This window comes from Mastomys coucha, unplaced genomic scaffold, assembly GCF_008632895.1.
Source record: "Mastomys coucha isolate ucsf_1 unplaced genomic scaffold, UCSF_Mcou_1 pScaffold13, whole genome shotgun sequence".
In the NCBI taxonomy this organism is placed as follows: Eukaryota; Metazoa; Chordata; class Mammalia; order Rodentia; family Muridae; genus Mastomys; species Mastomys coucha.
Window position 1 is genome coordinate 58,924,512 of NW_022196895.1, and position 11,120 is coordinate 58,935,631.

At 41.8% G+C, this 11,120-nt stretch overlaps 1 protein-coding gene across 9 annotated transcripts in view; it reads right to left on the bottom strand.

Moving 5' to 3' along the window:
* Piezo2 (piezo type mechanosensitive ion channel component 2) overlaps window positions 1-11,120 on the bottom strand; it is a 388,432-nt gene that overhangs the window by 92,178 nt on the left and 285,134 nt on the right. For all 9 annotated transcript variants that reach the window (XM_031365853.1, XM_031365850.1, XM_031365855.1 and 6 more), the window contains 5 exons: window positions 10,181-10,319; window positions 7,526-7,677; window positions 6,501-6,731; window positions 2,268-2,391; window positions 212-507 (listed from right to left, as the gene is read on the bottom strand). In XM_031365853.1, coding sequence (XP_031221713.1) covers window positions 212-507; window positions 2,268-2,391; window positions 6,501-6,731; window positions 7,526-7,677; window positions 10,181-10,319 — 942 coding nt within the window. The remainder of the gene's footprint in view (window positions 1-211; window positions 508-2,267; window positions 2,392-6,500; window positions 6,732-7,525; window positions 7,678-10,180; window positions 10,320-11,120) is intronic.

Sequence of the window (11,120 nt, forward strand, 5' to 3'; positions counted from 1 at the left end):
CAGAGAGAGAGACAGAGAGAGAGAGAGGGAGAGAGAGGGAGAGAGAGAGGGAGAGAGAGAGAGAGAGGAAGAACACACTGGTTCTAGCCATTCTTGACTTGAGATTCTGAGTGTCATCACTTTCTTTCTGGATATGCTCTATGGAGAGAACTCATCTCTACTCCTGTGTCAGGTGTGAGAACTAGACAGCTGGGCCCGTGTGTTTACTGACCTGGTACAAGGCCACGCAGAACAGGAACAGCACCATGTAGATGATTTTGTACATGACGATTTTCCCCTCAAAGCTGACAAAAAAGAACATGCCCCCGCAGACGTAGATCCAATACTTGATGAAGAGGGCCACCACCAGATTGCCCAGCACCTTCATGATGTCCTGGTCATCATCTTCTTCCACTTCCTCTTCCTCTTCCTTCTTTACCTCATGCCTCTCTTCCTTTATTTCCTCTTCTCCTTCTTCTTCCTTCTCTGTAGGCTCTCCTTCCACTTGTATATCTTGGAGCTCTTCATCTTCAAGACACAAGGCCATGTTATTATTCCTGGCTACAGCCATGCTTTGGCTGCAGGTGACATATTCAGACATGGAAGGATATGTTTTCTGAGCTATTACATGCTTTTTACATGGCTCTAAAGAATTAGGCAACACTGACAACTAAGTGGCGGTCTTTATAACTTTTATAAAGTGGAGTGTGTACAGGAATATTTTATGCTAACCTCTCTGCATCACTTTTTACATTTTTAGTATTGAGAGTCAGACAGTATAAAGATAAATGTGTAACAATTGTCAAAATCAAACTATGGCCAGGCGGTGGTGGCTCACGCCTTTAATCCCAGCACTTGGGAGGCAGAGACAGGTGGATTTCTGAGTTCGAGGACAGCCTGGTCTACAGAGTGAGTTCCAGGATAGCCAGGGCTACACAGAGAAACCCTGTCTCAAAAAACCAAAAACCAAACAAACAAACAAACAAACTATGATGCCATTTCTGATCCTAATTACTTCATGGCTCAAGACAGCACAAGCAGTATAAAGATGAGACCAATGCTAGCAGTCTTGATCCGAAGCACCGTGTGACCTAAAATATGACAATATTCAGTATACTGTATTGCTAAAGTTACTTGCTCTGTCTTTCTGAAGCTTTTAAAATTTGAATCATTTCTCCAAGAAACCAGTGGATTTCCAGAGGGAAGGGAGTAAACCTGAAGTGGGCTTGAATATTTATGCTAAATAAACCATTAAACTGAATAGTAAATCAGTTTGCTGAGTAGACAGACATTTAAGCTCATGCAGCCAAGATTCAAATCTTATAGACAATTGTTGCTGAAACAAGAATCAATGGTTAGACTTAATAGGAACTAAGCAGCAGTAGCTGATGTGTGCTGGGCTTCTCATCACGTACTGCATTAGGGTTGCCATCCTAGCTTCTCCACAGTGGCACTCCCCTTTCCATGGGGTGCTACTTAACGTTTTTTTTAAAAGCACTAGTTAGTGCTTTTTTTTTTTTTTTTTTAATTATCTGTGCATGTGACAGAGACAGGAGGGCATGTGTGCATGAACGTAGATCCTGGCAGAGGCCAGAAGAGTCCAGGAGATCCTGGGGACCTGGAGAGACAGACAGTTCTGAGCTGCCCACCATGGATGCTGGGAACTGAACTCAGGTCCTCTTCCTCAGCACTAGGCACTCTTTAACCACTGAGCCATCTTTCAGGTCCCCAACCTTCATTTCACTTACCACCTAATCCATTCTATAAACAACAAAATATTATTCATCTGCCTAGGGAGTTTGAGGGCTAGTTTTCATTTATCTATACAGAAAGACAAAAGCTAAAGATACGTTAATAATTCACTGCTCCTCCCTTCCTCCCTCTCTCTCTTCCATTCTCTCCCTCTTCTTCTTTTTTACCCCTATTTTTTAATAGCCAAGAATGTAAAATTAAGGGATTTGAGTTAATTCATTGGTACTAGTTCTCATTAGAAGTATGTCTTCAGAGAAAGTTTCTCTGATATTTAGTGTTGCCTTCCATTGGGAATAACATTTCTGAAAGTTATAATAGCACATTTTTTAAAAAAAATAACCCCCATGGGCTCACACGAATGCTCTAACGGTTACCTTCTGTCTGTAGAGCCCAGATCAGATAGGCATCAGATCTTCTGGAGCAGGAGCTACAGACAGTTGGGAGCCACCACATGGCACTGGGAATCAAATCTGCATCCTCTGGAGGAGCAGCCAGTGCTCTTAACTATGGAGCCGTCACTCCTGTCCCACACTTACCCTTTTCCTCAAGTTCTTGACTTCCAATTTTGACTTCAGACAGAAGGGCTTCCTTTTCCTGAAGGGCCTTCTGCTCTGTGAGATGCTGCCTCAGGAGCAGCCAAAACGTGATGGTGAAGAGAATCTGAAAGTAGAGAGAGGTGGGGCTCAGCAACCATTTGAAGCTTTTTCTCCCCCATAGTTGTGGGAGCACAGGGCATAAGTCTATCTATTTAGCAACTCCTTTTGAGTGTGAGCATCACCCATATGCTATGATCATGTGCACCACTCAGGATGATGGACACTCTCCATTTAACAGAAAACCAACTTCAGGCACTGGACTCCTTCCAGATCAGTGCCAGAGACTCATTTCCTCTTGATAGTTTGATAGTCCGGGCCTACTAGAGATTGTCTTGTGTAACAACCCTTTGACTCCTCAATATTCCTTATTTCGAAGAATTCCACAGATATGAAAAAGAACTTTTCATCCCAGAAAATATACCAGCTAGCTATTCCTGTTCATTCTGTGATGGCTAAGAAAGAATTCTAAGCTTCCACATGTCTATGTTGACCTTTTCTTGGAGCTGGAAAACAACTGCTAATAGAAGGAGCCTATTTCTCTAGGAACATGCTGTCTATCACATAGTAGGGTCATTTTTATTTTTTGTAATAGTGTTACCAAAACACAATTAGCTTACTACACAAATTACTCATTTCAAGAATATATTGCAAAGGTTAGGTATAGATCAGTGGTAGACTGGATGCTTAGCATTCATGAGGCTCTGGATTAGAGTCTAAAAATCTCCTGGGAAATATCTACTTAGTTGGTTTCAGTCTACTTCCAGGGCTACAAATTATTACCACAATCTATTTTGTCATCTTTTCTTTGCTCCCCCCAAAACAGCATGGTTTTCATCATCCCTTTCTTTCATGTATTAGTTCTTGCCAATGATTGATCTATTTGCTGTCTGTACTTATATATATAATGTGGACATTTTAAGTAGAGAGAGTTACACAATACATGCCTTTTTGTAAATGACACTTAATTAGCATATTTTTAAGGCTTAATCACCTTATAATATGTATACAGCACTTCATTTTTTTTTTTTTTTTGCCTTTTTACTAGGGAACAGTATCTTATTTTATAAAGATGAGAGATTGCGCTTATGTACTCTTCAGTTGAGAGCATTTGAGTTTCTGACTTGTCTACAATGGATAACACTACTATGAGAAGTCATCTAAGTGTTCCCATGTCTCCGTGCTTCCATCTGTCTTGGACAGTTCTCTAAATTTACACCTGGCACTGCTCATCTTGTGCTGAGTGTTTAACTGTTGGAGGAACTGACAAATTTCCATTTTCTAAGGTTTCTGCACCAATTCCCACCCCCATGATCAGTGTGTGACAATGTCTGCACATCTTAGTAACATTTGTCTGTCTTGGGCAGTTCTGGACTTCTTAGTGGGCGCGACATGATACATTCTGGTTCAGAAAAGGTTTCCACTAAGTATTTCCAAAGAAATGAAAACCAACTTACAAGCTAAGGGTGGCTTGCTCTCTCCTTGTGTTTTCATTTGTTACACAGTCATCTGTGTCAGCTATCATTTGCCTTCAACTAAAAATCAGTATTAATGAAGCCTGGTTAACACACAGAGATGAACAAGGTCAGGAACTGGAGAACTGGTATGTCGAGGAAAACTGGGCATTAAAATTTTGCAAGTCTCTACTAAATGAACAGTAGTTGAAAACTAAGAAAAATATCCGTTTCGTTAACATGTAGTGAGAGGTTAAGAATAATTAGGAGCACATGGGGTCTTCCCTGAAGGGAAGAATTTGAGAATGGCCAGGAGAAGGCCAGACTTGGACAATGCTGCAAAGAGCTTCAGTCCTGCTGCTCTGAGTGAGTACAGCTCTTAAAGGTCAGAGGCCACATCCTTTTCCTTCTTTTGTGTCACGCTAACTCTCAGGTATTCTCTAGATGGTATATTGCTAGTTAGTAGCATTTACTTATCTATCTATCTATCTATCTATCTATCTATCTATCTATCTATCTATCTATCTATCTATCTATCCATCCATCCATCCATGCATCTATCTATCCATCCATGAATCCACCTATCTATCTATCTATCTATCTATCTATCTATCTATCTATCTATCTATCTATCTATCTATTTGCTTAATTATTTAGCCGACCTGGTGATTGACCTCCAAGGCTAGGTATCCTCTCTACCACTGAGCGAACCTCAACCCTCCAACTTTTGATTTGGAGACAAGGTCTCACCCAGGAGCTCATATTGACTTTGGAGTCATTCTGTAGCCCCAACTTTGAATTTGAGATCCTTGTGCCTCAGTCTCCTGAACTGTTGGGATTCCAGACCTGTGCCACCTCACTTGGTAGTCATGTGTTCTCATGAATATCATTACATTGGAGATTTTGTGAACCCATACTTATCTAAGTGGATGCCCTTGTCTCCAATAATGTTTTTTCAAACTAGTCAAGAGTTTATTTCTAAAATAACATAATCTTTCCAAGAATGAATAATTTTAGACTAGACAGAATTTAATCTTACAAATTAGCCAACTTTTTTTTTTCTGTATCTCTCAAGTGCTCTGGGTCAAGCTACAGTGGACTAACTCAGCTGAAGAGATGGAGTTTGAACTCCTCCTATATGAAAAGACTGGAGAGTCGTATGGTCTGATAGGTAACCTTTGAGTGACAGTACTTTGAGGTGTTCTTATCAGGAGACACACCTGGGCAGATGAGCCAGGGTGGGACAAGCCTTACAGGTGCTCAGATAAGTGAGATTTTTACACTCGGTTAAATAGAAGATCAATGGTATTCCCCTTTTAACACTAATTCAAAAAGTCTGCTGTGGACCCATCCTTTGTTAACCTACTCACAAAGTAAATGTCTCAGGTATACCAGTTGTCAGAACTGGGGATGCCTGGACACATGTAAATAGTGGCTTCCAGAAAAAGACTGTTTCACTTTATATGGTTGTGTTTCTCTGGTGATATTTAGTTTCCTGTATATCTAGTGAAGAAAAAAATTGAAGGTCCATTCAATATACATGTTGGGATTTTAAACTGCCGGGATTTCAAATTGCCTTAATGTCACCAACATGTAGGGAACACATGCTTTGACTTTGTGCATAAAATAGTAAGTTGTAATGTTTAACCTTCTGAAATCAAAGCCATTAAAATGGCTCAAGGAGATAAACAGACAGTTTATGGCTGCAAGTTCTTGACAATAGAAGGAATAAAAGGCAACTGTCATCATTTCTGCTGTTAAAAATGCTTTTCAAACATAGTTAAAGTATTAGCCATGGTAAAATATTCTCTGTGATGGCATGCACAAAGAAGCTGATGTTTACAAATGGTTAACCTTTCCAAAACCTCTCCAATTCCTTTGTGTATGTTATGTTGCATTTTCTGTTTCTTTCTTTTTTTCTTTTCTTTTTTTTTTACTTTATTTTTTTATTTTTTTTCTCGAGACAGGGTTTCTCTGTATAGCTCTGGCTGTCATGGAACTCACTCTGCAGACCAGGCTGGCCTGGAAATCCGCTTGCTTCTGACTCCCAAGTGCTGGGATTAAAGGTGTGCACCACCCCTGCTCAGCTATGTTGCATTTTTTATTTCACATTGCATAATCCCATTGCTACATCTAATTACCAATTCAGGAGTAGTCCTGGTTGAAGTAGTAGAACTGATTCGGTAAAGGACTTACTAATAAACCTACTTAGAACATACCTTGTACCTTTGGAACATAGACGATAGCTTATTATTACTGCTACAATTAATTTACAATAATTTGTTCTATAATTCTCTTTCGTAGAAAGAATGTTGTTTCTAAGTCAAAACTAAAAGCAGGATGGTGCACATGTTATCTATGCCAGGCTTGATGGGCTGTTGATCTCAGCTACCTGGGGGGTGGGGGGGGCGTTGCTGAAGGAGGATTGCAAATTCCAGTCCTGCTTGGGCTCCAGGGTGAGTTCAGCCCTAACTTGGCAATGGTAGGACTCAGTTACAAAATAAAAGGCAAAATAAGAGACAGAGATGTGGCACAATGGTGAGATCCCTAGGGTCATTCCTCAGCTCTGAATAAAAAGAGAGGCATCTGAATAATATAATCTATTTCTAGGTCTCAGATGTTTTCATTCTAAAATCAGTTAGAGGTTGCATTCATGAAAATTTGCTTACTATGATATGGTCATCCTTGTTTCTCTTTCTTTCCGGTTTCCTTATCCATTTACCTTTGAAGCGAGTTCCCCAGGATCTTTCTTTTCTAGAAATCCGGGGACCTTCTTAATCTCAGGAAGTTCAAAGCTCCATATGTACTGCAGCACCAGCAGCAGATTTGCATAGACAACCATGAAAGGAGAGCTGATCATGGCATATTTCCTCCTGTTCCGGATCATCCAGAGAGTGCATGACCATATCAACAGCACGAACGTCAGCCAGCTGTGGTAGGTGATGCTCCATGCCTGCAGAGTCACGGGGACAAAGGACAGTGGCTGTCAGTACAACACTCTCTGGGGAGTTCAATGTTATCTGCACAGAAAAGGCCTTTAGACAAGAGAGACTTGTAGGTGGGAAGTGGAGATCTCCCCAATCTGTTGTGAGAGAAGGAAGAACCGGAATGGAGATGGCTGAGCTTGACATTGGCTTTGCTCTTCCTTTGGGGGTGGGGGAGTCAAAAGCCTTTTACTCCCAGTACTATTTTGCAGTATTAAAGCAGATTTATCTTCCCCAGTACTTGGAGTCAGTGGTTAGTTATGGTCATGATGACTGTGGGCTACAGCTGGGTGAGAAACAGGAATTTTGAGGATCAGAAGTTGAGAGTAAGCATTCATATCAGGCAGACATACATGATAGGAATTGGAAATTTTACAAGAAGAAACTGTTTGTGAGGCACCTAACTGAACAATGAGGACAAGTTAACAAAGGCTATTCTTTTTATAGCTTCTATAAGGACAAAACAGTGGTTAGACAAGTGAAAGAAGCATTTGCCTTGTTGCTTAGTTCTTAGAGACTAAGAAGTGTTTTGTCAGCAACAGCTGGCAGAGCAACCTGCCAATCAGGCTCATGGGTAACATCAACTCCAGGAAATTTGCTACCTGACCCTCAACTCTCATCCTGTAGTTCTTTACGAAAATCTGTTTTGGATATGGCTGAGGCTAACTGAAGTCAATCCCGTTTCCAAACTGGAGTCTTGACCCTGGCTGAGAGGCTTGGAGTATGGACCTCCAGCGCTCCGGAGGATGCCGCAAGTACGAACCATCATGGCGATGAGGGCACAGATGTAACTCTGCTTCATGATGAACTGGAACACGGCGACCATGGCATGAATTCTCACACTCCGTTTTTCCTCCTGGCTCCCTTCCCCTTCTGAGTCTTCTCTCTTGTCCTCTTCTTCCTCTTCTTTCTTTTCTAGAGAGACAAACACTTTCTATGACTATGAAAGGATGTAGTTGACATTCATCACAATGGCAAACTTCCATACTATATCACATGTGTGCTTTTAGCAGTGTTTTCTGGTATAGGAAGTGTCTTTAACTAGCATAGACTCTAGCAGGCAGACAGAAGCAATGAGTTCTGACTGGTGGAAATAATGGCCCAGGCATGCTGAGAAGAGAATCTCCACTGAAGAGAGTGCTTTTCCCTGGTATTTCCATCCTCTGGTATTCATGACTCTGTCTGTTTCTCCCCTTGAATAGAACACTCTTGAACAGATGGACTGTCAGTTCTCAGATTCAGGGTTTGGTGGCAGTTTTTGGTTTTGTCATTTTTTTTTGTTTTGTTTTGTTTTTGTTTGTTTTTGTGTTTTTTTGTTTTGTTTTTGGTGCTAGGGAATGGGACCCAGGGCTCAATGCTTGCTAGGTAAATGCCTATCACTGTGCTCCATTCCCAGCCCCAGATTCAGTTCAAAAGGAATGTGGCTTTCACCTCAGGCGTCTTCTCTTAACAAACCACCATCTTGCTTTTAGAGAGGAGTCAGCTACCATGCTGTAACTTCCCAGTGGAGAGACTGAGGTAGCTCAGAGCTGATGTGTCAGCTTGGCCATCAGTTGGCAGGAGTCTCAGGTCAGTTAGCAGGCTCACAGTGGGATTAAAAGAAGATTCTGGCTCAGTCAAGCCAACAGAGCAGATGGTAGGGTCAGCTGTAATAATGACCAGAACCTGACTGGATTTCAAGTCAGAGAAGCCATCCTTAGCACCGCCACATACCTGACCCAGAAAGACTGTGTAGTACCAAATATTAATCTGTCAGTAAGATGATGTTCTTTTTGAATTTTTACTTAAATTAACTGTAATTCATATAAATAAGGAATAATAGAGCTAGTACCCTGTGAGAAAGAACAAACCACTCATAGATCAGTGATTACACAGTTTCTTTTGCATGGGCTGCTGTCAGGCTTTTTGGTCTGAAGTCCAGTATCTTTAATGTCTCCAACATTACAGTTGGATGAGCCTAGGGTTTATGGTAAAATTCACAAATCATGCCCAGCAATGAAAAGAATAAATCAAACGAACCTAAGAATTACCATTATGCTATGCTCTTGGTATGGTGTGTGTGTGTGTGTGTGTGTGTGTGTGTATCATGGTGTGCATGTATGTCTTGTGTTATGGTATGTGTTTGTGTTATGGTATGTGGGGTACGTTTGTTATGATATGTGTATGTATATATATATATATATGTATATATATATATATGATATGTTATGGTATTTGTAGTGTGTTCGTTATGGTATGTGTATGTATGTGTATATGTATGTGTTATGATGTGTGTGTGTGGTCTAGATGAAGGCCACTTCTCCAGCTGGACCTTCAAAGGCATAGTTCTCTTTGTTGGCTCCTCCCCTCTGTGGTCCTTCTTAGTGTCTGCCACATGCTCCTGGAACCTGAGTTTGTATTTCCTGGGAGACTTTGGCCAGGCCTAGGCTTCTCCCTTAACGAAAGGTTCTGATTTAAAGTTTCTTCTGTACATTCTAGAGCTATTCTGTTGCCCAGGTGCCAGCATATAGAGACACTTGCTCTAGGTGGCCAGGGAGAGCAGCCAGCTCCCTGGGGTCTTCTATAACTGGCCTCTTTCCACTGCTCTAATGGGTGTTTAAGGGAGACGTTTCCTGCAATCTCTGTCCTCTCACTGTGCAGGCAACCTCTTCTCCCTTCCTCTGCATCCCACCTTTAAACTCTCTGTTACTAGGTACTGTGCCAATTTTCTGAGTACCCTCTCTTTGATGACATGGCTCCCCTCACCAGGGGTGGATGAAATCACCCCAGTCTCCTCTTATTGACTTAAAATCATCTTCATTTAAATTTCTTTCTTAAAATATTATTCAGAAAAACTATTGACCTTCAAATTAACTAATAGAAAACCCAGCATGTGGATGGATAGGTGGGTAGGTACACACGCGTGCGCGCGCGCGCGCGCACACACACACACACACACACACACACGTTGAATGCTATAAAAAGCTAACATGCTGCCAGCTGAAGTTACTCATGCTTGTGATCCCAGCCTTTGGCAGGCATAGGTGATGGAATTACTGTAAGTCTGAGGCTAGCCTGGTCTATGTCCAGGCCAGGCAGGGCTACACAGCAAGAACCTATGTCATGAAAGTTAGCTTACTCAAATTCTTTCTTCTTACGTTTTTATTTTTCAACTTTGTCCGCCTCGTGCCACTTATTGCATGTACTGGAGCCAAATGTGAACAAAACCATGCTGATGTATACTAGAAATAAAGCTCTAAGGAAATTAGCCCTAATTTTAGTGACTATGGGTGGCAACATTTCTGTTTAAAAACAGAGGCTGTTTGAGAGTAAAGAAGCAAACCATACGTGAAGCAACAGGAAGTTGTGCCAATTTTATAAATGGAAGAGGAGGCACACACACCTGAGCAAATCTGCTCACTTTACTGTGGGGCATTACCTGAGGACTCCTCTGAGGGCTCCCACCGGTACTGAGGAGTAGTGTACAGGTCCGTCTTGGCGGGGCCATTCTCTATGGGCAGAGTTGGGTGGATGGTGTGATAGTCCACGGGGTTGCCATTCACGGTCACCAGCAGGCCCTGCCAGGGGAGCAGAAAAGGGGACAACAGTGATTGCAGTCTGGCCTCTCTGGACAGAAACACACCTCTTCCCTCCCAAGCTCCATGCATAACCCAGGATGAAAACCTGATTAGAGACTGAACCATTTCATAAACCTCCAAATATTTTTATCATGGATCCTATATGCTGTCTCCAAATTTGATCTCCACAGACTAGTGACGGTAAAAGGCATACCCAACCTTTCTGAACTCCTGCTACAAACCATGCGACAGACTCTGTCCTCACTATAAATATGAACCCTGGAGAAAGGCTTGTAGAGCTCTTCTTGATCAAGGTCTACTCTCTCTACTGCATCTCTTCCAGCCATCCGGCTATGTAGTTCTCCATACCTTCCCTGGGCATCTACCCTGCTTTTGTTCCTTACTTTGCACAGGGCTAAGCAAATGCTTTCCAGGTCTTAGATGAGACATCCCAACTGCAGGGCTGCATGCAGCACATTAAGTGCAAATACCCAGGTCTTCTTTTCCTCCCACCTCTCTGACATTATGGATTCAAGATAAAATAAACTATATACAATCTCCCATTTACATAATAATTAGCACAACTACAGATGAACATGTTTTATAGACAGACCAATAGAGTTAGTGGTGATAACGCAGTCAGTAAGGCACTTGCTTTTAAAGAACCAAGAACGGGAACCTGAATTTGATTTCTGCAATGTATGCAAAGAAAGTCAGCCATGGTGGTAGCATGCCCTTGTGGTCCCAGAGCTCAGGCAACAGAGACAGGCTCATTGGCAAACTAGCATAGACTAAAGTAAG